Source organism: Carettochelys insculpta, chromosome 27 (assembly GCF_033958435.1).
Source record: "Carettochelys insculpta isolate YL-2023 chromosome 27, ASM3395843v1, whole genome shotgun sequence".
Lineage (NCBI taxonomy): Eukaryota > Metazoa > Chordata > Testudines > Carettochelyidae > Carettochelys > Carettochelys insculpta.
This window is the reverse complement of record NC_134163.1, coordinates 17,287,710-17,315,523: the sequence shown is the minus strand read 5'-3', so window position 1 is coordinate 17,315,523 and position 27,814 is coordinate 17,287,710. Positions and strand designations below refer to the sequence as shown.

The window sequence follows — 27,814 nt, the reverse complement described above, 5'->3', positions numbered from 1 at the left end:
GCATGTGTAGTCATTGTCTGAAGTTTTCTATGCATGAACTTTTTTTCAGTTTCTAAATCCATGAGGATCCTTCAATTTCCTCCAGATGTTATTCTGTTTGCTTGCTATGTATGGGAAGCCAAACCATTTTCCATAATCTTGTGGACTGCTTAACTGCCCTAGAAACACCCAGAGCTGATGATAAGCTTTGTTTCAAGCTTGTGTGTTCATATGTCAACACTTTTGCTTATGTCAGAAAGTTAAAAATGGAAGCTGTTTTTTCTTTAAGAAAACAGAGACCCAAATAAGGAGATGACTGAGTGCTGAAGATTCCCCTAGTGAATTGCTTCCACCTTGTTCCTTAGAAAGGCTCTACAGAAAATTTTGGAAGTGGGTGTAGAGGAGAGGTGGGGCAAGGATTTGGGCTGCATCCAAAATATTGAGTAAGGGTCTTTGAGACTTTAAAGCTAACTACAACCACTCAGGGGCTCACTGTCTAGTACACCTAGAGCAGTGCTTTACTACTTTCCACACCTACTTTTAAGACTGTTTCCCAAAAGTTTGTTTATGCAAAGCTTTTCTTCCCTGGTCTGTGAGAGAGACAATCCCACCCTCCAGCAAAAATGGAAGCCATCAAGAAAAAGATGCAGATGCTGAAGCTAGATAAGGAGAATGCAATTGATAGAGCTGAACAGGCTGAAGCAGACAAGAAAGCAGCTGAGGATAAGTGCAAACAGGTAAGAAGAAATAAGCACAGTTGTATATTGACATTGAGGAGAAAACTGTAGTATATTAAGAATGCAAATAGCATATTTTTGTGATGATGAAAAAACAAAATAATATTGTTAGGTCTCCTCTAGTTTTCTGTTTACCTTCTTGAAGTATTTCACATTTTGATAATATATTTCATGCATGCAGATGGAATAATCTGTTAACTTTACAGTGGTAGACCAGTTAAGATATTTTTCCTAGGCAATGCCTGATCATGAATTAAACCCAAGCTTGAGGGAAAATTAATGCCGATCACCTAACTCAAGAGTCAGCAACCTGCAGCTCTGGAGCCACATGTGGCTTGTCTAGGACTTCTTTGTGGCTCCTGATGCTATAACTGTAAAGTTAAAAAAAAAAAAACACCCTCATTAATATTCTCAATAAATGGTGAATGTCCTGCAGTAAATGTGTATCACATTACAACTCCTTGTGTGCACGCTGTTCTGCAAATAGGGGATACAAAAAGTATGGTTTGATGTTATTTATTAAGAACCAACTCATAGTCACATGCACTGCGGCTCTTGAATTATTGAGTTGTTTACAGAATCAAAAAAAAAAAAAAAGGCTCTTCTTGGTATTTTGGCTGCCAACCCCTGACCTAACTATTCCTTAGCATGAGATATCCCTCATTTGAAAACCAAGTGACCTTGACCACTTGTTCCAGATAGAACAGTAGGATTGCTTGTTACTGGTAATAATCAGAATTACTGAATCTTGCAACTGAGGTAATTTGTGTATATTGATCTGATGTAGGACTCCAGAAATGCATTGCTAAAGCTCTAGCTAGGATTTTTAAATTGATAGAGCACACAGATCAAACCACAACAACTGTCTTATACACCAAGATTTAGACCTAACACAAAACATTTTGAGTCTCTTGGGTGTCCTTTGTTACAAATCTGTCCTATCTACAGATTTAAGTATCTCAAAACAAAAAGAGATCATCATGACACAAAACACACTCTAAGCAAAATGTGGTTTACAGCAAAAACTAAGAGGTTTAGACACTAAAGTATTTTCCACAAATATACCATCATTTCTAAATGTACCTGGAGGAGGATTACATTACATTACCTTTATTTGTATCCCAATGCACCAATGACTGGTGTTGGAGTGCAGGGACCACACTAGTACTAATGAGGTTTTTATATTCATCTTTACATTAAGGTTAAATACAGCATGTTCTGCAGAACGCAGACAAATTCTACAACAGATAAATCCAGCTGGTTAGTAGTACTAAAGGCCCACATGTTTCACCCCAAAGACCAGACATAAAACAATACAATTCTGAATAAACACAGAAAGTTGAACACTGTGGCTGAAATTCTGCACAAAGTCAGTGGTTTTGCACTAGTTCTGATGGATGAGAGGGAAATCACTTTATCTGAAGATGATAAGAGAGACTGCAGAACCCAGTTGTCCATATAAGGTTGCTCAAAATCAGAGATATGGGAAAGAAGCAGACATAATGGATACTGAAACCTTCACATTTCTGAACCTTTTCTTGGCTCAATAGTTTATGAAACAACACAGCTAAATGAAAAAGTAAAAACTGATTTGAAAAGGAAAAGATCTGTATTTAAGTGGAAAAAATTAACTGAATTTTAATTGAAGTTATATTTCACTGTACATTATTTGCTTTAAAAATAACCCACTCAGTCCATGTTTCACCAACCTAAAACCAATACAGTACACTGTATGTAGCGACTTGGTGGGAACAGAATTTAAAATATAAAAAAAACGGTATGATGTCTGACTTTAAGGAGGTGAGAGAAAAAACCCAATTATTTGTAGTATTAGTGATATAACAGGAGTGCTCAAAATATTTAAATACTGTATGGCAAACTTATGCATGTACATTACTATTGAGTAATCAGACTGTATCATGTACTATTTTTTCCCCCACACAATCCTATTTCATTCAGTGCCCAAAATGTACATGCTTGGTGAATGGCTAATTTATTCATTATTTTATCTTCACCATTAAGTGTACCCAAATCCTGCAGTGAAGACGAAATTATTAACTTCCTCATGAGCATTTTTGTGGTGCTCTTCTTATAGTAGCCAGAATATGCATGATCCAGCAACAAGCAAAAAAATCTCTTCTCAATTACACCAATATCAATCCAGAATAACTCCCTCTACTGCTGCAGGTCCTCTTGAATTACAATGGGCGAGTCTAATAGAGCAAAATGTATTCCCAGCACACACACACAAATCACTATTGTGTCACTCTAAAGTGACTTATCAAACAGACTCAAAGACCAACAGTGACAAGCTTCTAATTAAATACTATCCATTCCCCCCCCGCCCCCGCTAGAAAAAAAGATGCCATGTTGTGGGCCTTTGTAGTACATAGGAGATCTGAAAGGGGAGGAAACTAATAGCTGAATGGAAGAAACCTTCAAAGGAAAACATTTATATGCAGTATTAATCTGTGTATGATTTTTAGGGATATTTATATGCCTCCAACCACTACAATATTGAGTGCCTAATTAAGTGGTCTTCAGCATATGGGGAAATGAGGCACAAAAAGCTTCAATGACGTTAAATGTGGGAACCAGAGATGTAGCCATGGGTGGGTCACATCCCACCCACTTAGCATCTTAGTACAGCCCCAGCTCTCCATCAGCACTAGCACTTCCCCAGCTTTGCCCATCACTCCATCCCAGGAACAGGGTTGATGGCTTACCCTACTCTACCTGCCATTCCAATCAGGGAGGTGGTTTAGGTGTGTGGTGGCTTGGACCCAGTGTCCCAAACCCACTCCCTCCTGGAGCTCTGTGTACATGGGCAGGCAGAGCAGGGCAAGCCATCAATTTCACTCCCCAGCTGGAGTGCCAGGTGGGCAAGTGGAGTTGCCCCTGTTCCCTGACTTTACTCCCTTGGTGTGCACCTGGGGTTCAGGTAGGTCACCTGGCCAGAGTGCCCATTGTGCCCCACAAGACATACTGGAGGGTGTTGAAAGAGAAAGCCCCTGACTGTTCTGCCCCTCCACCTCTGCCCCCATCAGTTTTCAACCACCCAAAGTCAAGACCCTGTCCTGACTATGCCATTGGTGGCAACTATGGTGTTTGTGGAAGGAATTTTTATTTGCTTCGCCTTGTTATTTTCATTAGAGTGTTTGATAAAACTGTGGGGTTTGAATTTTGTTAAAAATGGAGTTTTTACTATTTCCTAAGAACATTTAGAGTACAAAATAGAGTAGAAGGCCACGTCTACACAGAGGTGCTCTCCCAGCAGCTCCATGCTAATAAGCAGTCTCACAATTGCAAATCAATTCAAGTCAACCAGTCTATCTTTTAAAAAAGTCATCCAGGTTTAATTTTAAAGTTACCAGTCATGGAGAGCAAAGCAAGCACTCCTCTAGCACCTTAAAGGCTAGCAATTTTTTTACTCCAAATGCCTAAATGCTTCGCTTGGGTAAATAGTCTCAGACGTATAGTTGTTTTAGTCTGTATGTTCACATAACAAAGCAAGCAGTCCTGCAGCACCCACTGCTTGCTTTGTTTTGCAGAGATACAGACTAACATGGGTACCTTAGAGACTATCAGGCCATGTCCACACTAGCCCCAGAACTTTGAAAGGGGAATGATAATGAACCTAACTGAAAGATGCTAATGAGGTATTGCAATGAATATGTAATGCCTCATTAGCATAATGGCCACAGCACTTTGAAAGTGCCATTTTTGATCGTGTGTGGCTCGTCTGCACAGGGTCCTTTTTGAAAGGACCCTGCACACTTCGAAATGCCTTTATTCCTATTTGGTTATAGGAATAAGACATAGCTGGAGAGTTTACTACCCCCAATCTGTTTCAATGGTTAATTGCTTTCACTGCTAAAAATTTGCATCTTATTTATAGCTTGAACTTTGCTGACTTCAATTTACAGCTGTTGGACTTTGCTATACCTTCTTCTGCAGCAGTCAAGAGCCCTAGAGTAGTAAATGTCTTCTACTTATGTCGGTGCTTATACACCATCATCATATCATCATCAAACTTGTTCTTCAATAAACTCATTATCTGTGCTTCCTTAGCGATCAACTTACTGTAAGCCACAAGAATTTGTGAACTCCCCAGAGTAGTCTTTATAAAGGCATTAACTGTCATGAGTCACTTACAGTAAAAGTTAAAAAAAAACATGCTAGCTACAACAGCCCTTAGTCTATCATTGTAAGGCTTATTTTCCGGGGCTATGTCTACACTAGCACACTACATCGAAGTAGCCTATTTCCAAGTAAGAACATCCTAATAGGCTACTTTGACACGTATCATCTACGCATCCTCCAGGGCTGGTGCCGTCGATGTTCATCATCGAAGTAGCAACGGGGAACATCAAAAGGAGCCGCCCCGGAAGCAAATGCAGAGCATCCACACACACAAGCACTCCCTGTTGAAATAAGGGGCCAGCAAAGCCTGCAGATGGGGTCATAGGCTGAACTAGCCCTTCTGGAGCAACAGCAAGCCGCTCCATTAAAGGGCCCCCCCAGACACACTCGGCCTGCACAGCACGAGGTCCACAGAGCTGACAACCAGTTGTAGACCCCATGCACGCAGCATGGACCCCCAGCTGCGGCAGCAGCCAGAAGCCCTGGGCTAAGGGCTGCTGCACATGGCGACCAGAGAGCCCCGCAGGGGCTGGGCAGAGCATCTCTCAACCCCTCAGCTGACGGCCACCATGGAGGACCCCGCTATTTCAATGTAGTGGGACACAGATCGTCTACACGTGCCCTACTTCGACATTGAACGTCGAAGTAGGGCGCTACTCCCATCTTTGGATAGGAATAGCGATTTCAATGTCTTGCCGCCTAACGTCAATTTCAACGTCGAAATAGCACACGGCGCATGTAGACGCGACACATGCTATTTCAACACTGTGCTAGCTACTTTGAAGTAGCCGGCTAGTGTAGACGCACCCCAGATTGCAAATCCTTGTTGGTGCTCTTCTTTGAAATACTCTCAAATTTTGCAACTGTCTGTTTAAAAAGTGTTGAGACAGTATTCCAGTTGTAGTCACACCATTGCCATATACAGATGTAGTTACACCATATTCCTGCTCACTGTTCCCATTAATATATCCTAGTATCATATTAGCCCTCCTTGTCACAGCATCAGGCTACTTTGAGCACAAATACAGAAATGTATAACAATGCAAATTCACAACATGCTATTCAAAATCATGAAAATATCCTACAGGCTACAATTAACTAAGTAAAAGAACTGCACTAAAATTAATACACACATAACGGTAGTTTTAAATTAGCTGTTTTAATAGACTAAACTTATACAAGGGTTGAGTTAAATCATCATTCTCCCCAGTGAATCAACTATTCCCAGGATAGAACAGAAAAAGGTAGTACTATGTGTTCAAATGACAGATCAGATAGGCTGCAGGCACACCAGTTATGTTATCAACAAGAAGTCTCCTGAAAATAGAAATTCACCATGGAGCAGGGGGCAACTTGTCATCTGTCACCTAACAGGTTATAAATAGCACCTTTTTAGAATACAGTATGGATTTATATGGCATGGTCAAGCAACAATGAGATAAAATAGAACATACCTTGGCTGACCCATGTGTCCCTCCTGCCAGTGGAGAATCATGTGTGGTTTAAAGCTCTGAATCTTTAGGAAAATAACGTTACAACCATCAAGGAATACACTGTGCCAGAATAATTTTTTAATTTTAGGCCAGGGCAGCATAAAAGCTTACTGTATCCCTGGACACACAAGGTCAGATTCTTAGTTTGTGTGCATTGGCCTAGTTTAAATGAAGTTATGACTACTTACAACAGCTGAGGTAGAGAATCACAAGACATAGCACTGACAAGGACCTCAAAAAGTGATGTAGTTCAATCAATAGTGCTGAAACAGGCCCTAGTACCCCTAAACCATCCACAACAGATGTTTGTTTACCTCTTCTTAAAAGCATCTAGTGACAGGGATTCCACAACCTTCCTTGAACGCTGATTCCAGTGCTTCACTGTCCTTACAATTAGAAAGTATGTCCACGACTATGACCTAAATTTCCCTTCCTGCAGTTTAAGCCCATAATTTCTTGTGCTACTTTTAGTGGACAGTCTCAGCAGGGTAGCCATGTTAGTCTGTAGCTTCACAAAAAACAAACAGTCCTATAGCACCTTTAAAAAATTAACAATATTATTTATTAGGTAATGAGCTGTTGTGGTAAGAGTGACTTCGTCAGATTTGGTGCAGATATGCCCAAATCTGATTAAGTGTGTCTTAGCCATGAAAGCTCATTACCTAATGAATAAAATTGTTAGTCTTTAAGATGTTACAGGACTGCTTGTTTTTTGTGGATATAGAACAGCAGATTACCATATGCTTCAGAGCAGCCCTCAACACATTTGAAGACTTATCAGGTCACTATTCAGTCTTTTCTCAGGACTGAAAATGGATATGTTAAATTTATTTCCTCATAGGTCAAGTTTTCTAAATTGATTTAGAAACATGGATATTGCACAGTTTCAGAATTCCCTACGTGAACACCAAACAACCCACTCAGCTGCCATGTTAGGCTTCTTAACAGTGTAAAACTGCATGTGGTACTTGGCATCTAAACAACTGAGGTTAAAAATCCACAATTAGATCTCTCTCCATAGCATCATTTCAACAATATCTTAATATGATTTAAAAAAAAAACAAAAAACAAACAGTAGGGAGATATCTTTGGATATCCTTATGTATCAGACTGTTCACAACTTACTTTTCTTTCTTTGAAGGTAGAGGATGAGCTGGTGGCCCTGCAAAAGAAGTTGAAAGGAACTGAAGATGAACTGGATAAATACTCAGAAGCTCTCAAAGATGCTCAGGAAAAACTGGAACAGACTGAGAAGAAAGCAACAGATGTATGTATCTGCATAGCATGCAGATGTATAACTAACCAGGAATAACATATTTCTTAGCATATATTGATTTAGAGTTAATTTATTGCAGTAGTTTCCATCATCATCTACAACCATGGGCTCAGCGCCTGTGGGTGTCCAATGCCTCCCTCACTATTTCCTTCCATCTTTCCCTGTCCAGTGCAGAATGGCTTAATTTCTATAGATTAGCACCACACCAATCTATTATATCATCCACCCGTTCTCCGTAGGGCCTGCCTCTCTTACTCAAGCTGTCCACTATGCCAAATATCAGGGTCTTGAATTTTCGCTCATCGTTCATTCTGGAGATATGCCCAAATAGCTGTAGCTTCTGTTGTATAACCTTCTGCAGTAGGGTCTCTTTCAGCTGTATCTTCCAGTATAATTCCTGATTGGTGACCTTCTGCGTCCATCCTATTCTCAGGATATTTCTGGAACAACTCCCCTTGAACACCAATATCCTTCTCTTTGAATCTTCCATTATTACCCATATCTCACATACGTACATGCTGCTGAATACACTCATTTTCAAAACACTCAGCTTCTTTCCTAAGCTAAATTGCTTTGCTTTTCCAGATCTTATCCATCACCTTCAAACTCACTCTCGCTTTCACTATTCATCACTATTTCCTTCCTACAATCTAGACAGTACATCATGTTGCTCCCCAAATACGTGAACTTCTCTACGTTCTCTAGTTTGATCCCCTTTACACTGACCTTCCTTCCTATTTCCCCATCTCTAAATACCATTCTCAGTTTTATCGATGTTCATAATCATTCGTATTGTTTTGCGATCAGCGCGTTGACACTCATCTGACTAACCTTCCTCCTTTATATAGGCTTGGGACTGGCATGGAACCCCTAGAGACCTCCTGGCAGACTTAAATTAATCTTTCTATGACACCATTTTACATTATGAGGTGCCTCCAGTACAGGACCAGTTGCCATCCTAAGAAAAGGGAAATCTGAAATCTAGAACTGCTGCTCTTTGATGGCTACATTATTGATATATCTGCAAGACCAAAAGTGCCCAGGTCGGGGGACACAAATGTTTGGGGGAGGTACAGCTGGAACCTGGACCAGCCCCCTGGGGGGGGCAAAGGTTGGGAGCAGCATCCAGCTCTGCTCCTGGCTCTACCTGCTGTCCACACTGCCAGCCTCAGTATTAACCACCTTATCCCATTTGTGCTGCCTCTCCCACATCCACAGCCCTAATCCCAGCCAAGAGGAATGGCACAAATGTGGTAAAGGCAGGTGCAAGATAAGAAGCTTGGGGATCAACGTCCTAGACCAACAAGCCACACACATTTCATTAAATATAGTATTATTCTCTGTCTAGATTATTAAAGTTACCTGCTTTAGAAAAAGCTGTTCATACAGCAGGAAGCATATGCACTTTTTGGTAAAGCTCTGTTAAACTATGGCAAAAAAATTAGCTCATTTCATAGAACAGCTTTGCTAACTTCCCCTTCCCCCACCAAGGCCACTATATTGTCCAATGTTTTTCTTCAAGATCTGTATGCTGAAAACAAAAGCAGAACATGGACTAAAGAACAGTAATTCAAACTGTTGTCACATTTAAAATAAACATTTGCATTGTCATTCATAGACAAAGTGGAATTTCAATATGTCAGTTTTGAATTAATAATTAATTAAATGGCCAAACGAGGTAAATTATATTTTCCACATCCCAACTTATTCAAAGCTAAAACATGCTAATCTACCTTGAATTTCACCAGTGAAACTCTATAGCCAGACACACTACAGAGCTCTTTTGAAAGATGATCTTCCAGATGATCATCTTTTGATCTGCTCTTTCGAAAGAGAGTGAGCACGCAGCCCCAGCTGCTCGTTCAAAAGAGCAGAGCAGGAAATGCCACGGATGGGGTCGCATGGCTGCCAAGTCGTTCCAGAGGCCTGGCCAGCCCCTCCCTTACAGGGTCCCCTCCAAAACACCCCTTCCCTGAACAGGTTGCTGAGGCCTGCTGAGCTGTTCACAGCAGAGCTGAGCCAGTGCAGGGACGAGATGGCCATTCCACAGCCACATGGATCTCCAGCAGCACCGAGAGCGGACATTGTGAATGCCAAGGTCAGTCTGCTGGCTATGGTGTCGTAGATGCCCTCCACATCTTCCGGTGGGCAAGACTCCCCCACCGGGGCTGTGAAGCCCTTCTCTCTGGGACCCCCACCGGCACTCCCGCCCCTGGGTGCCCTGGCACCTCTGAAGCCATCATTCCAGCAGCTCCTACTTGTGGGATCAGCTTGTGATGTGGGAGTGGGACAACACCAGATGGCTGCAGAACTTTAAGATGAGCAAGCAGACCTTCCTGGGGCTCTGCAACTGGCTTGTCCCTGCCCTCAGACATCAGGATGTGGCCCACTCTCCTCCTCAAGAAGTGGGTCGCCATCACAGTCTGGAAGTGGAACACCCTGGACAGCTACCACTCCCTAGGACACCAGTTCGGGATGGGCAAGGCCATCATCAAGGCTGTCCTCGTGAAGGTAATTCATGCTTGTGTCAGACACTCACCACAGGGAGGGGGCTTCCAGGCAAGGGGGACCTTCAGCAGCTGGGGACATGGGGTGGGGGAGAAGAGGCATGGGGGGGGAGGGGGCTGGGTGCAGCCAGTCACACCCTCACGTGTGCACATGCCCTCCATCCCATGCAGGTCATCCAGGCCATCAATGCCATGCTTCTCCAGAGGGTCAGCTGGACGGGGGATCTGGACACAGCTGTTGCAGGATTCCCCGCAGTCGAATTCCCGAACTGCTTCAGCACCCTGGACGGGACCCATATTCCCATCCAAATGCCAGAACACAGCACAGGCCACTAAAACTGAAAAGGCTACCTCCTGGTAGTGCTCCAGGCACTGGTGGATGCCAAAAGACAGTTCATGGACATATGCATGGGCTGGTCAGGACAGACACACAATGCACATGTTGCGGAACTCCAGCTTCTGCCGGCATATGGAGGCGGGGACCTACATCTCCCAGTGGGAGCTCCCAGGCAGTGACATCACCACACCTCTGTGCATGGTGGTGGATGCCGCCTATCCCCTACAGCCCTGGCTAATGTGGCTTTACCCCAGCCACCCAGATCCCACCCAGGAGCTGTTTAAGACAAGGCTCAAATCAGGCCCAGAATGTTGTGGAGCACCCATTTGGGCACCTGAAGGGTCATTTTAGGTGCCTCCTAACATGCCTGGAGGTTGGCCTAATAAACGTCCCCCAGATGGTAAGTGCCCACTGAGCCCTCTGCAATGTTGTGGAGCAAGGGCAAGGTGTTCATCCAGGGGTGGGTTGCTGAGTCCAGCGTTGGCTATGAGCCATTGGCCACTGCCCCAAGTCACCAGGCCCGCTGGGATGGGATACACATTAGGAAGGCCCTCGGCAACAGCTTTGTTCGCAGGCCCCAGTGACCCTCCCGCCAGGCACCCCCCCAGGCCTCCCTGCACATATGCCCCTCATTGTCCCCCCACCACGGACTTGGGGATGATGGAGGAATAAACTGTTTAACACAATGATTTTTGGAATACAATATTTCTAAGAAACTATGTACATTGGGGTACAGGGGCTAACTATATACATTGCGGGCTGGGGAAGAGAGGTTACTTCAACCTGGTCGGGTAAAGGGGGCATTAGTCCAGGGTAGGAGTGGAGGGTGATGAGCTCAGTTGACCCTGGGATCCTCTCCCACACCAGGTTTGGGGTCCCTGGCAGGACTGGGATGGGGGAGGAAGCACAGGGAGGTAGGGTCATGAGAGGACTTTGGAGTGGGAAGAGGAGAAGGGGCAGCAGAGGGGTGGAAGGAGGCAGAAGCTGGGCCAGGAGCTCCTGTAGAACAGCCATAATGTCCTACAGATTCCCCATGAGTTCCACCTAGGCCTCCCACCACTGGACCAGGTCTGCCTCCTTGAGCCAGAGCCTCCACTCGCTCACCTCCATCTGGCAGCAGTGTAGACAGCATCATCTGCCATACACCTCTGGGTCTTCCAGACACAGGCCTGCCCTGGTGCTGGCAGGGGGAGGGGTGCCCCGGCCCTCTCCTCCACCTCCAGTGAGGTGTACAAACACGAGGGATGGGACAAGGCTCGCTCAGCCCTCTGACGGCACAGCTGTATGAATGGCAGGGAAAAGACAGATAGCATGTCAGTCCTGTGTTACTGTCCCGAGGGCCATGCCCCCAAACCCTTGTGGACAGAGGCCCCCCACTCCCATCCAACAGCGTGGCAGCCATAGGGAATCACGAAAACTGATGGGGTCCCCACCCATGTGGGGCAGGCCCTGGCACGGTCCAGCCCTGCCTACCCCCACCCTGCACATGCTGCTTGCAGCGCTGTCCATGGGAGAGGGGGCTGAGTGTCACACTAGTGGTCATTATGGCATGCCAGGTGCCACAGCCATCGCAGTTGTATCCAGGCTGGGGGCACTGGCTGCGTGGGTGGATCACTGGCAGCTGTAGCAGGGGCTGGCACTATCTCCCCACAACCTGGGGTGTGCACCCTGCCAGATGCTTAATGGAGGATCCCTTGCTGAGGTCTGGTGATGCCCTGCTGGCTGTCACCCAGCTGGATGACCATGATAGCACATCGAAGACAAGGTCCCCATTGTCTCTGGACTCCTCAGAAGGTGGCTCCCACTTTGTGCCCAGCAAGGTTCTGCGGCTGTATGGTCCCAGCTCTGCCGCCACCACCTCTGCCTCAGGGTGTAACTTGTCCCCTGCAGCGTCCAGGATTGCAGCTGGTGGGGAGGTGTCCCAGGGCCCAACGAGGCTTTGGGAGCTCCCCATAATAAGGGCAGGTGGCGGGTCCTGCCCCAACCAGCTGGCTGTGTCCCACGCCCAGGCATACCCCTCCTGGAGCTCCTTTACTTTTGACTGCACTTAGTCTTACGTGTGGGCTGGGTGTCCCCACGCAGCCAGGCTGTGGCAACACAGGCAAAGGCAGCTGCATTCCACCACTTCCCAGCCACCTTCAAGAGGGCCTCGTCATCCCTCCACCAGCCAAGAAGTTCCCAGAACTCTGGCTCTGCCCATAACGAGGTCCACTTTTGGGCAGCCGGGCAGGTTCCAGCAAACCCTGTGAAGGCTTGGGGCGTGCCATGGGACTCATGGGGGGGCTGGCTGGCGGCCATGGTGATTGTCTTGGGTGCAGGAGGGCTGCCATGAGGGCCTGCAACAGGAGGCTTGTGCCTTTGCTGCCAGCATGCTCCCAGCTTCCTGCCACAGGGTTTCTGGGTCCCTGCATCTTTAAATGCAACTGGACAGGCAGCGCATAGAGCTCTGCTCATGCTGGCCCGTATGTCTCCGAGTGCCAGCTGGCTGGTGCCAGGAAGGTCTTCTCTTTTAAAAGAGCAGCCCACGGAACATCTACACACTTTTTTTTCCTCCCCCAAAAGAGGGATTGGATGAGCGCTTCCAAAAGCACCACAGTCTCTCAATTTACTTTCAAAACACATTGGAAAAACTTTCCAACAGATTCTGGAAAGTCACAAGAGGTATCTGGGAGATATGAGTGCTCTAGATTAGTAATATGTCCCTTTGCACATTCTTGCAGGAATGGGTTCTCTTAGATAGTAATATAACTAAGTCATTACTTCAGGATACCTACTACGCTTGTTCATTGTGATGGGAATTCCATTTTGTTTTTTTAAATGGACGAACTGCATAATGACAGGAATCCTGACAACATGAGGAGCTCATCAGACCAAATTCCATGCTTTCCACCATGGGTCTCATATTGTTTCCCTGCCTCCTGTTCCCCCAACTCCCCACTCCACCCAGTGTCGGAGGGCTACATGGAAGTGACAAAAAACAAAGTGGAATTATTACTGGAAAGTTCCTTGCTATGCCACATGCACTCAACACGAACTGATAACTTCCCCCCCAGTGGCTCCCAGACCATCTCTGGCCAATCCCCATTTATGAGCTATGTGAGATGTACAGCCAGGGGAGCCCCAATTGTACACAGAAGCTGCTTGAACGAAATTCCATTAGCAAGCCCTCCAAAGTTAGAATTAGGATCTTTGACAAGACCAACAAAATAAACAAAATGTGGAATTTCTCGACAGAGGCATCTGGGAGTTAGAAGATTAACAAAAGAGTTCCACATAGATTTCTACATGTACAATCTTCCACATCAACAGTATACTTAGCTGAAAAAGATTTTCTTGTTAGACTTTTAATGGGTAATTCTGTGTGATGAGGTTGAAAAGCTGTGGTATATTTCTAATCAAAACATTCTGTATTATGAAATTCTTATAGTTATATAGCTAAAAACTTAAAAAGCATGTCTTCCTAGAGTTTCATGCATATAAACAAGGAAAGTGAAGTAATTAGAGGTGATTATTTTGGACTACTGCTAACTAGTTGGGTTTTATGTAACCAGTGTTATATGATTATTTTACACAGGCCGAAGGTGAAGTGGCAGCTCTGAATCGGCGTATCCAGCTGGTGGAAGAAGAACTGGATCGTGCCCAAGAGCGTCTTGCCACAGCCCTGCAGAAACTGGAGGAGGCAGAGAAGGCAGCAGATGAAAGTGAGAGGTATGCATCCAAAAAGAACAATGCAGATAAGTGATTTCCATCAGAAGATCCCACCAGTAGGCTATGTTAACTGTCTTTGTAGGCTTTAAAGACTTGGTATGCTTTAGTTCCATTTCCCACTCACATTTTCAGATGTTGCTCTTAGTACTGTGAGAAATGAAGGGCCACAACCATACTAACTAACTAGTTACTAAGTTGTTCCCATTGTCTAGATGTTTCCCATCAGAAAACTTGCAATATATCATATACATCCCAACTGCCCAGTCTGGGGAAGGCAGACTTCCCAAAGGCTGTATTCTCCTTTATCCTGTTCCTCTACAGCTACCTATCCTGCTTCTTTGCCACCATGATCTGTTGCAATGTGTGTCCTATTTTGCTTTAATCAAATCTGTTGTTATCTCCACTTTGCAAAACTATATCTTTATTTATCTCTTGTGCACCATGAACTCCCATTATAATAACCATTAAACATAAAAGTGCATGAATTTACAGCAAAGTTTGCTGAATGCAGTTCAAGAGAATATATACCACTGAACACATCACAAGTCACAAGGACATGTGAAGTGGGTCTTACCCACAAAAGCTCATTACGTAATAAATAAATTTGTTAGTCTTTAAAGGTGCTACAGGACCGCTTGTATTTTGTGAAACTAAAGACTAAAACGGCTACCCCTCTAAGGAAATAAAGTTAAAGCTGTTATAAGACTACTGGTGCAGCTTTTAACATTCACTTCATGCAGTCAAATAATTAAAAACACAGAACTCTCAGTTGTCAGCCCCAATTTATTTTATAGCTGGATCCACCTTCCATTGAAATCAATGACTGACTTCAGTGGGAGAATGAGCCCTTTTCCTCTTTAATACTCTTTGTTACTACTTGACCTATAATATATGCTTATTCAACGTCTAAACTGCATAAAACTTTCTATTAGAACTGTTTTCAGTTTTCTATAACTTGGACAATTGCTTATGATTTGAACAGAAAGCTTTCAGGTTGGTCCTTGCCTTACATTGAAAGCTGGACACATTCTTCCAGAATTCAAGCCACATGCTAATATACTAATGAGGTGCGGAAAATTTGCATCCATGCCTCATTAGCATCTTCCAGATAGCTCATTACCATGTTGCTTTCAGAAGAAGCGGCACGTGCAGACACAGCCATTGAGTCATTTTTGTTCAAAGAAGGAGGACAGTGAGAACTAGTCATATTAAATAACATCTTGGATAATTTTACCAGTCATGTCTCTAAAATTTGGGGTAGAGCCTTTAAATTGGCAGCAGAATAGTCCTGAAATAGAGAAGGCAGTTTTGTTGTGTCCACGGCAACACAGTCAAGCTGTTGGCAGTTACAAATACAGAAAAAAATCATAATTTGCATATATATAATATAATTTGTTAAAGGCTTGCTCTTAATATTCTGAACAATACAACTGCACTTCACAGGCTCCCAAAGCTCACTGAACTTTCTGTATAATAGGTATACAACATGCACAGCAATAAAGATGGCTTCTGTTTGGAGCTCTGCTTCACCCCTTAAAATACTCTTTGATCTAACTCAGTGATGGGCAATCTAGGCTAGTGAGTGGGCTACGAGTGGCTCTCCTCCATCTCAGTTGGCCATAACCGAGGCAGTCTCCTGGGATAGTGTAATTTAGCTCACTGTGCTTGCATACCTAGAATTCACAGTGCATGCAGATTAAAACGTAGCAGGACACAGAATGCGCATACAGCTCTCAATCAATTTTGTGTGCAAACAGCTGCAACTTGCTTCACATGCCCTTGAGTAATACTGGTTGGAAAAAAAAAACTGCACAGATGGAAAACAGTGTTATTTGGCAACTGTGTGTGTAGTCTATGGTAAAGAAAATATCTTGTGGGCCACACATAGAACCTCGGTGGGCCTCCTGCAACCCACAGGTTGATCTAAGCAGAAGGGCACTGAATTGTGCAGCAAGAGACCACATTATAGTCTCACCTTTTCATTGATCAATAATGCTTCCATGTACTTACAGCCATTTATTAATAGGCAACTCCTCATACACCTACCTTTTGAACTAGATACATACTGACCACCCTCTTTTGCAGAAGGGGTAACCAAAGATATGTGATGTTATACCAGGTCACTACTGGCAGCTTTACTAGGAGAACCCAATTTTCATGCACTTAGCCATAATGCACTTTATAGTGAATTTGCAGGATCCAAGAGTTTGACTATGTTCTTTGAACAAATACTTGTAACATACTTTTGCCTATCCACTCAAGTGGAATACCACCTTATAAGAGTCCTCTGTCCCTCGTTCTAACTGACAAACCATTATTTTTCTCCTATAGAAATAGAATATAAGAATATGCTGCTGTCTAGCACTTAGTTGCATATATCCTTGGCAGAGAATGTTACATATGCCCCTCTCGTAGCTGTATGTAGTGTGGACATTACAACATCTGGGCTGTGAAGAAGGACCTATCGTGTTGTGAATCCACATGTATCCTTGATGCTAAAGCCCTCTCCTATCAATAGGCCATAGAAGAAATGTCTAATCTCTAAGGGCCTGGATGGTTAATTTATGGCAGAGGTTGATCCTTTACCCAAATATCTCAAACAGTGAATACAGGAGTTTGAGACCAGAGCATTTATTGTAGAAAAAAGGCGTACTTCAACCTGGTGCCTCCTGATGGATCTGCTATCTGTAACGCAGTTTCTAGGACCAAGGATTGTGCTCTGGATTCTATGTGCTTACGAGTCTTGATGGTAGCTAGCCATTTTTATGGTGGGGCTGCTGAAAGACACTGAACAAAACTAAATCCTTTAGATGGTGGAAATCACTTCAAGCTAGGTGGCACTGTCATAACCCTCAGCACCTATAATTCCAGCATCCCTGCGTCCTGTCTCCACAGCACAGCAGGCAAGACTCCAGAAACTTAATTAGTTGCTGTGAGTTGGGAGGGGAAATGTTGGCTCCAACAGATTTGAGTAAAGCCACAGAGAAAAGTATTTAGCTATTTTGTTTCTAGCTCTTTCCTCTTTACCTAATTATTCTAAGGCAGTGGTCCTTAACCTTTACTGCAGCCTGCACCCCTTTGGTTCTCAAAGTATGTTCTTGTACCCCTTATAAGAAAATCACACGTTCTCATACCCCTTATCAAAAATGTATATGGAGGGGCCTGTACACTTTTAAAGGAACATTAAATATATGTAAAATAGTTTTATGTTATTACTCACCACAAGTAGTACAACAGGCATGCAAAATATGCAAGTACTACCCAGAGATGTTGCAAAGTTTTGCTGTGGAAGTAAACTGTAACCAACATGCTAACACTTAGTGGCTAACTGAATTCATACATAGGTTTGATAAAACAAAGCAGCTGTACTTAGGTGCCTGTGCTTAATTTGCACTTTCAATGATTTACCTTCTAAAAAATCTGAAACGTCTCACACTCCCAGAAAGGGTATCACACACCCGCAGGGGATGAGTTTACCCCAGGTTAAGAATCACTGTTCTAAGGACTATAAAATTGAAAAAGGTTTTAAAAGAAAAATTCCCATTGGTGTCATTCAATAGGTACAAGAACTGTTAAACTTGTCAGTCCAACAAGTAGAGATTCATGTCCTTTAGTTTTAATGGCAACTTTGTTAACCATTAAAAACCACGATAGATTGGTTTGGGTTCAATTCACAGTAGTCAGATGTTAAGAAGTTCACCTCAAGACCTGTTAGGCTAAATGTGCTCACTAGCTTGTAGTAACCCTGTTTTGTCTGAAACAATCCACTTTGTTTCCTTATGTAGAGGTATGAAGGTTATTGAAAACAGAGCAATGAAGGATGAAGAAAAAATGGAAATTCAAGAGATGCAGCTGAAAGAGGCTAAGCATATTGCTGAGGAGGCCGACCGTAAATATGAAGAGGTAAAAGAGAGCTAAAAGGAAGTAGGAGATGCTGTTTCTTTACACATGCTCTCACCAAAACAGCACCTAGAAGAACTTCAGTACTATTTGTTTGTACACTTCCCATCAAGCGGTAGTTCAAGTTTGGAATATATTTTTGGGCACAGCCAGGCCACAAATATGCAATTCCAAACAGATTGAGACTTACCATGAAATGAGATTTACACATCTGTATACTAATGCTAGGAACATTGGAAAGCCTCTGCTTCTAGGGAAGGGATCCTCAATTAAGCTCACCACTCCCTAGCAGCTGATTACTGTCAAGAGAGCATAGGCCACATCACTGTAATCAATATGCTGCATAGCTCCAGAGGGTACTGCTTCCAGCATTTCTCTGAGAAGGAAACCTGCAGGGTTGTGGGGCTTTGTGGAAAACAAACGGGGGAAAAATAATTCTCTCTCTCTCTCTCTCTCTCTCTCTCATTCTCCAGGTTGCTCGTAAACTGGTCATTTTGGAGGGGGAACTGGAAAGAGCTGAGGAACGTGCTGAGGTGTCAGAACTGTGAGTGGCTATTCAAAATGGTTCTACACACATAAATAATTTTGAAATATCAAACTAGAAATGGAAAGACTTTATTACATCCACAGGCCCACCGACAAAGGTAGAGGACTGAGGGGACAGTTTACCCGGGGCCCAATGACTCAAAAGGCCCTAGGGTTCGTGGCTGCCACTACTGTGACAGCAGCAATGGCTGGAGCCCTGGGCCCTTTAAATTGTTGCCAGAGTGCCAGACAGCACTGAAGGGCTCATGGCGGGAGCTAGCACACCCCCTCCCCTCCACCCCCCATTCAACCCAAATCCCCACCCCTTCCAAGAGCATTGAACAGGGATCCACACACCTTATCAAGCAGCCCAGCAAGTCTGTCAGGCTCCCCTTTAGGCCCTATTTGTTCCTTGAATGCTGGGTGTAAGGGGAAGGGATCTCCACAGGATCACATCTGTAGTCTGCGCCTGCACAGTATACAGAGCTCTATCCCACAGTTTTCATAGTTATGTCACTGCAGGATCCACACATTGTATCTCATTAACATAAAGGCTGCCAATATTTAGAGCAGGTCAGAGATGGAATTTTCTACAGAATATTTTTAAAAAGCTTTAGTCCCTTGTCATTCAGGAATCTCAGCAAAAAAACATATTTCAAAAAATACCTGATGGGAAGCCTGTTAGGCCAGAGACCTGACACACTCACAAATGGTATGGAGAAAGTGAATAAGAAAGCATAATTTATCCATTCCAGTAATACAAGAACCAGGGATTACCCTATAAAATGAATAGACAGCAGGTTTAAAATATGAGGAAATACTTCTTTACACAATGCACAGTCAACCTATGGACTCATTGTCACAGATGTTTTGAAGCCCAACATTATAAATAGTTCAAAAAAATTAGATCAGTTTGTGGAGGATAAGTACCAGTGGCTATTAGTCAAGATCAGGGATAGGCAGTAATTTTTGAGGGGTACCATTCCAAGAATTTGGTAGGCGGTCCTGGGACAATATTTGTTATGACACTAATGGAATGGAGGTGGGATCTAGGATGGAGGTTGTGCACAGAAGAAAGATCCGGGGAGAGATTTGGGGTGTAGAAGAGGGAGTGGGATCTGGATGGGAGGGTGGGTAAAGAAAGCAAGGTGACTTGGAACAGATGAAATATTGGAGATTTTTCCGGGCACAGCTGAGGAGACCAAACCAGGGCAAATTGCTTAAACCAGAGCTACTTGCTGCCTAAGACTGCAGGTCCTCGACTATAAGGCACACCAAACCATTCACAAAGAGCACTTCCATTGCCAAATTGGTCAGCAAGAAGTCACACAAGCAAACCCCTTGCACACTCCAGCTTCCCTTGTGCCAAAACCAGTATCTCTCCTTACACCAGATAAGAGGCTATGAAAACCAAACCTTCACACAGGTTCTTCCAGTCCCAAAGAACCAAACACATTCCTAGGTCAATATATACCTCAGATCTTACCCGCAGAGCAAGAATCTAAAGCTTAATAAAAAGAACAAATAAGTTGAGAGTAAAATTGTTAAAGTAATCAAGTTACATACACCAATCACAAAATTCTTGATGCAGACTTCCAACAGAGATGTGATAGGCTGCTATCTTGAGTATTTCTGGAGTACCTCCTTTGTTAGGGTGGGTCAGCAATCCTTCCGGGCTCAGTTCATAGCAGTGTTACTCCTGAAGCGATGAGCTGGATTGAAGACAAAGATGGGGGAACTTCAGGGCCCTTGCCCCAGGTGGTGAGAATTCAACTGTCCCTCCCTGTGTAAAAGCACATACGAGATGGAGCCTGTCACATGAGCAGGTCACCTGTTCATGTCCTTTTTAAGTAATCGGCCATTGCTTCTCTGGCTGTGACCATGTAACTGAACAAATTCCTAAAACGTTGATTGGAATCCAATATGGCCCTCTCTCTTCAAGTACTGCTTTACTTGACTAGGAGCCCTTTCACAATAAGTTGCCATACCTCCTATTGTGGTCTCCCAGAAACTAAAGTTTCAAATACAAGAACAGATCCAATACCTTTAACTCCACTTATAAAAGTTATATAGACATATGAGCAGTATAAACAGATTCAGCAAATCACCAGCTTTCAATAGACACCTCACTTAGTCCACTTAACACAATTTGGTGCAAACCTAGGACAGTGGTTGCAACATGTTCAACTTAAAATCCAACAACAGAACAAGTGACTGGGGTCCAAGAGAGGGCGCATGGTCTGGGGGTGAGGAGGTACTGGAAAGGATTCTGACCTGGAGCAAAAATGTAGAAGGGGGTATAGAGTCTGGGAAGAAGTTTAGCTGCAGGAAGGGATACAGAGGGTTTGAGAACAGTTTGGGACTGTGAGCAGGGGCAGGCAGGAAGTTACGATGGGGTACCAGGTGCAGGTTCTTGCTGGGAAGTGTTTATTATAGGTGGGTCCTGGCCGGTGGCCCATCAAGACCCTCAGGGATACTCCCTGGCCGCTGCAGCCCCACATGCTGCTCCAAACAGCTAGCTGCTGGGACTAGTGTGTGTCTCTGTGTGAAGGGAGGGGCACAGCAGTCTCCATGTATTACACATGCCTATAAGCACTGCCTCTGCAATTCCATTTGTCCAGTTCACAACCAAAGTGAGCAGTGAGGATCATGATAGGGTGGTTTCTATGCACTGTCTCCACCCCATGCTGCACAGAGACACACACACTGGCTGCAGCAGCTGGCGGCTATGAGTAGCATGTGGGGCCATGGCAGACAGGGAGCCTGCCTGCGGGTTCCGCTGGTCTGTGGGGGACTGGATTCAAATGTTTGGCAGGCCAAATCCGACTCACAGGCTGTATTTTTCCCCACCCATGGTCAAGATGCTCTAGGATGCTACCCCATGCTCTGGGTGTCTTTAAGCTCCTGACTGCCAAATGAGATTGGATGACAGGGAACAAATCACTGGATAGAGTGCTCTGTTCCATTCACTCCCTTTAAAGATCTGGCACTGGGCACAGCTGAAAGACAGGACTGGGGCTAGGTGGACTATTGTTTTGATCCAGTATGGCCATTCTTAAAACTCTAATTAAATTCCTGCTAGAATTAACTGAGGATACCTGTTCACTGAGGAAAGTATGGAACTCTAAGATTCATAAAGGCTTATTTGTGCTGTCGTGAATTCCTAACAAGTTATATTTTGCTACAAAAGCTATTAAATATAGTCTGCATAGTATATTTTGGAAAAGTACAAATGCCAGACTCAGGGCACTTAGCAGCTGTATATATCTGTCAAGTTGGCTTCACATTTTACTTGTTTAGCTTATTTGGAAGCCAAACAGCATAATATGTGGAGAAGAAGTGATCTGATCACCTTTGTCTCTGTGCAGAAAATGCAGTGATCTTGAAGAGGAACTAAAAAACGTCACTAACAACTTGAAGTCCCTAGAGGCTCAATCTGAGAAGGTTGGTTCTGTCTGGTTAAGAACACAGTATGCTTAAGGGTCAGCAAGAAGAATGAAGTTCTCCCTGATAAAGTTTACAGCAATCACAAAAAAAGAGGAATTTGAAAGTTTGCAATGCTTTTTGTATTGAAGAACCAGTGAATTATTGGAAGAATGTTGGTAAGGTGAATTTGATGACACACTGTTTTGGAGTCCGGAAGAGCTTCTTCTGGACTCCAAATCATGTGACCTTATGCTACTGAGGCTCCGGGAATTTACATCCACACCTCATTAGCCTATTTTGGGCCGCCTATTAGCATGCCACTTTCAGAGAAAGTAGCATGTGTAGAAACGGCCATTGTGAGGCTGTGTCAACAGACCGTGAAATCATTCAGTCTTGGGAAGCAGGAGTCAAGCAGCTGAAGAGGAAATAAAGCATGGTGTTGAATAGAAAGTTCCAACATTCCTATTTATTGCCCATTTTCTACTGCTTGTAGGTGGAAAAAGGTTCTTTTTTTCAGGAGGTGGAGAGGTTGTGTCTTTAGGTGCGAGGGGAGATGTATTTATTTATTAACTGTTAACACCCTTGTAAGGGCTTTTGGAATGAACTTTGTATTTCTGGATTTTTCAATACTCGAGTTTTGGGGAATGAAGAGAGTTCAGGGAAGGCACAAATGTATTGAACGCTCTTGTGCAACTACACATTTAATTCCACGTTATCTACACTTTTTGCTTTTGGATCTGTTTCCTGGAATGACTTTCAAAATTTCTCTGGCACAGAAAAAACTAATAAGGTAGGAATCTTGCTCATTACTGAGTCCTTTAGAAGGTTCCTTATATAGCAGGGTAGTTATAAGCAGAGCTTTCTTGAAATTCGCATGCCCTGCCCTTAAGAACTCAGACGATGGATGAAATGTGGAGGAAAAGCAGAGAATACAGCTGGCAAGGTGTTTTACAAGAACAAAATTGAGGAGTAGTAACCAACCTCACATCCATTTCTTGTATTTTAGGACAACTTAATTCAGGAATGTGCGTACCAGAATGTGTGCAGATACTGAGACCAAAGATTGACTTGTAGTTCAAATAATTGACATTTGAGGATAGACTTGAAAATAAGTTAAAGAATAACCAGTTCCCAGGGAATGGAATCAAGTGAATTAATGCAAGGGCAGGAGTTACTTGGGGACAGGAAATATATGGCTCCACTTTTTTACTATTATCATGTGGAGTCATAGTCCAGGGCAGAGAGCATAGCCTCCAAGCAGAAGATAAAGCAGTCTGAATTTTATTCAAATAGCGGGCAAACCAGAAACCCACAGAAAAGCTATAACATGATTGCATCCGGGAAACAGGATGATGATGACAGTTAAGGAAAAGCATTTTAGAAGGTCTGGAGGCTACTACCTAACCATCTCATTACTACACCTGTTAACAGTAGCTTAACAAAAATTTAACTTGCCTGATACAATAGTTTTTCTACCAGTTCCCATAATAGGTTGTTCACCCATGTTTTCACAGTACTCTGAAAAAGAGGATAAATATGAAGAAGAAATTAAGCTTCTCACTGATAAACTGAAGGAGGTGAGACAATCTATTCCAGTGAATTTGCATTTTAGCAGAGATTGTTTCTTATCCTGTATCTAAGACATTTTCTGTACATATTTTACCAGGCTGAAACTCGCGCTGAATTTGCAGAAAGAACAGTTGCTAAACTAGAAAAGACTATTGATGATCTGGAAGGTATGAAATTACTTTTCAATTTTTTTCTGTTTTTACAAAGTTCCATCAGGTTCAAACTGAGAAACAGTTCATTATAATACTACATATTTTGCAGCTTATGAAGAAAATCTTTATACAATAGGTTGAACCTCTCTAATCCAGAACTCCCATCTGGCAACATCCATAATCAGGCACAATTTTAGTTAAGAACAGCCATACTGGGTCAGACCAAAGGTCCATCTAGCCCAGTATCCTGTCTGCCGACAGTAGCCAATGCCAGGTGCCCCAGAGGTGGTGAACCGAAGACAATGATCAAGCAATTTGTCTCCTGCCATCCATCTCCCGCCTTCGACAAAAGGCTAGGCACCATACCTTACCCACCCCCTTGCTAATAGCCATCTATGGACCTAACCACCAAATATTTATCGAGCTCTTTTTTAAACTCTGTTAGAGTCCTGGCCTTCGCAGCATCCTCTGGTAAGGAGTTCCAGAGGTTGACTGTGCGCCGTGTGAAGAAAAACTATTAGTTTTGAACCTGCTACCCATTAATTTCATCTGGTGTCCTCTAGTTCTTATATTATGGGAACAAGTAAATAACTTCTGTATTCACTTTCTCCACACCACTCATGATTTTATATACCTCTATCATATCGCCCCTCAGTCTCCTCTTTTCTAGACTGAAAAGTCCCAGTCTCTCTAGCCTCTCCTCATATGGGACCCCTTCCAAACCCTTAATCATTTTAGTTGCCCTTTTCTGAACCTTTTCGAACACCAATATATCTTTTTTGAGGTGAGGAGACCACATCTGCACGCAGCACTCAAGATGTGGACGTACCATAGTTTTATATAGGGGAAGTATGATAGTTAGCCAGATGACCACTTGTTATGGGTGTGACCAAGCTTCCTGTGGTCCCAGAAAGTGTGTGTATAGCCACCAGTCCTGGTTCTTGGTGTTCTGTGCTGTTATTTAGCTGTAATTTATTCATAAATGTTTTCTAGGAGACCAGAAACAGCGGAAGTGTTGGTAATACTGCTAGACAATATTGACTTCTGGTAGCCTGGCAAATTTCTGCGTCTGGCACCAGTCAGGTCTGAAGGGTGCCGGATTAAAGAGGTTAAACCTGTACTATAATAACCTGTAGCTAGATCATTAAACAGAGTTCTGCTATAGTATTTCCTTTTTTCTCAGTATTGTCTCAAAAAACAAAAAAAAAACAAACAACCAACCATCTGTTTTGTGTAGAATCATCTGAATTTGTGAATAGCCACTTGTCCTGATTAAGGAATGAACCCTTAAAAATATGCCAGAACTCCTAATAGGAGAAATGCTATACTGAACATTTAAAAAAATACAACACTATTACAGCATTCTACTCTTGTTAAATACCATAAAACACTTGACATGGAGCAAATATGTCTCCTGCTGAACTTAAGTGCATTTTGCCCTGATTAAACAAGTTAGTGGCACTCACTATCATAAGGCTAAATCCATTCTGTCAGAGGAGTTCTAAAACGGTTGTCTCAGAAACAGAAAGCTAGCCATGTGAGATTATATGGGCAGACAGATTGTTCCTGAATGTGTTTGGTTACTGTAAGTTGCTTGACTACATTCCTCAAGACTTAGTTCTCTGTAGGAAAATAACGACAGGTGATCATTATGATACGAGGTGTGAGGGCCACATGGTGGGCTGCAGACGTATGCCTGGGTCCCAAACCAAATCCCAAATTTCAGAATGGTAGAGAAGGTGTTAAAAATAAAAAGACAGGGTATCAGTCCTTGAAGCTGTGCAAGTTAGTATCTTTTTCTGAAAGGAACAGCTACCACTTCTTCCCAGGGATCATATGCAAAGCACTGTAAACAGAGGAAACCATGACTATAGGTGAAAATATATCAAAACAGAATCTCATTTCTGAACAGGATCATTTAATTACTAATCTAGTTACCCATTTTCCCTACCCACGTATACCCGGTAAGTAGCTTTGATCCTTGTCATTTCTCAGTTCATTTAACCAAACACATTCTCCTAATGTTATTCAGTCAGTCTATATCATTATGTAATTTACGGATGCCAGCTTGCCCAGACTGAATACCACTGCTGCAAATGGCTCCAGTCCATCAGATCCTGAGAATCGGCAACCCTAATTTAGTTATCAAACTCAGAAAGAAGAAATAAAATCCTTGACTGGTAATTGTGTGTGGATGACAAAGAATTTCATAGCAGAATAGTATGAAAGCAAAGTTCTCAGTTTAATTCTATATTTACATTTAAAAGTCACATTGAATTAAGAGAGGATGTGACTTGTAATATTAACCCCATTTGAAAGGAAGACTGCTCATATTTCCTATTCCCCTCACCTTTGGTACTCTTCATACCACATCTGGGAGTGGTGAAAATTAACACTGCAGTGAAGCAGGACAGAAGCAGCACAAAAAAAAAAAAAGTGAAGGCTGTCCAGAAAATGAGGGATGATGGCTTAACATTTAGTTACCAAAGTTCTGCTTGCCCCTCTTCTGAAAAAGAGGGTGATGAAAACTAAAAGCTACTTTTAGCTGACTATTTGCATCCTTGTATACCAAATACATCTAATCAAGGGGCCAGGGTGTTTAATTTCAAATTTATTTTACAATTTGCTATCTGACTCATTTGTGACCACCAGGAAGAGCTGGCTTCTCAGTCTTTTCTAAAGCTTGACTGAAAAAAAAAAAATTAATAAGAAATTGAAACTTGGGAAATGTGGGCAGTTAGTACATATGTATAGCTTCTGCCTTATATTTTAATATTCTCTTGTTTACAAGTTCTTATCTTTATTTTCCACTGTGAATCCTCATTTGCTGCACTCCAACTGTTCTCCATATTCTCTACCATGCATCGCTTGCTGTGGACTGTTCTACTGCATTTCTTGTTGAACTCCTTGCCTTGGGCTCTGCAACCTGTAGATGAGCTGTATGCTCAGAAGCTGAAATACAAAGCTATCAGCGAGGAGCTTGACCATGCTCTCAATGATATGACCTCTTTGTGAATGTACTTCCACTTTTGGCTTTGTGTTGGTGTACTAAGATTCTGCCTTCAATACCAGCCTCTTCTGTATAATTCCTAGTATCAGTCCTTTAGTCTTTTTTGTGTAAAACTGACAAATAAAAACAAGCTACCTTGATACCTGTACATGCTCTGCTTCCCCCCCGCCCCCATTTTCCACAATTAATGACATAACTAATGTTATTCTTTTAATTTGTTCTTTTATAACATCTTTGGTCAGATTTTAGCATATCCCTGTAATTGTCACTAGGATACTTTTAAGAGTATTAGTTTCATTTCACACCGACTGCTTTGTTAAAAGTCAAAAAACCTCATCAGCTGTTAGTTAAAATATAACTGAAGGGTCACATATTTTGGAAGAAAGGTCAAATAAAGTGGCATATAGGACAAAAATCTAAATCCCACTGTAGCACTTTAGATTATTTTAGAAGGTAGGAAGGTGATATTTGATTACTTATTTCCTGAACAACAGTGACTGTAATGAGCAAGCAAACAGGAAATGTGCAAAGACCCAACTTGAAGCAGAAGAATCAAATTCATATGTTTACTGTCAGATCAACTGTTTCTGTCTTTATTGGTGAGGCCAAACCCGTGCTACTTGTTAGGCTGCTCTATAGTGATCTACAATTCCTCATGTTGTATTATTAGTCTACATTTATAAACTTGTTGTATTGTTGATGCCTGTTTGTGCACTGCATCAAAATAAAACCACCCATAGTTGGGACGCAAACTGATGAAAGCTATTGTAAATACTATCTTAAATCAATCTGCTACTCCTTGAAAAGTAGGATTTTAGCTAGTTTGTTTCTGTCCAGGCAGATCTGAATCTGAGTACAGCTTTGAGACACATTGAATCAAAATCTTAATTACAATGTGAATATACACCCACCGGGTGGTATTCATTTACTAGTGTCTAGTCATTTATAGGTATTTTATTGACACTTGCACATTGATCAACAAGGTGACTTGGACTGTAAACTATCTAGAGGATCACTAAATAGCAAAGTGTCCTTTCAAAACAGACATGGGT

At 42.9% G+C, this 27,814-nt stretch overlaps 1 protein-coding gene across 1 annotated transcript; it reads left to right on the top strand.

Annotated features, from left to right (window-relative positions):
- The first annotated feature begins 405 nt into the window (after positions 1 to 405).
- TPM4 (tropomyosin 4) lies at positions 406 to 27,062 on the top strand. The gene is made up of 9 exons (XM_074978015.1): positions 406 to 716; positions 7,494 to 7,619; positions 14,047 to 14,180; positions 17,966 to 18,083; positions 18,554 to 18,624; positions 21,974 to 22,049; positions 23,546 to 23,608; positions 23,698 to 23,767; positions 26,685 to 27,062. Exons 1-9 carry the CDS (start codon positions 603 to 605, stop codon positions 26,765 to 26,767), a joined length of 855 nt encoding a protein of 284 aa, XP_074834116.1. The 5' UTR covers positions 406 to 602; the 3' UTR covers positions 26,768 to 27,062.
- The last annotated feature ends 752 nt before the right edge of the window (positions 27,063 to 27,814 follow it).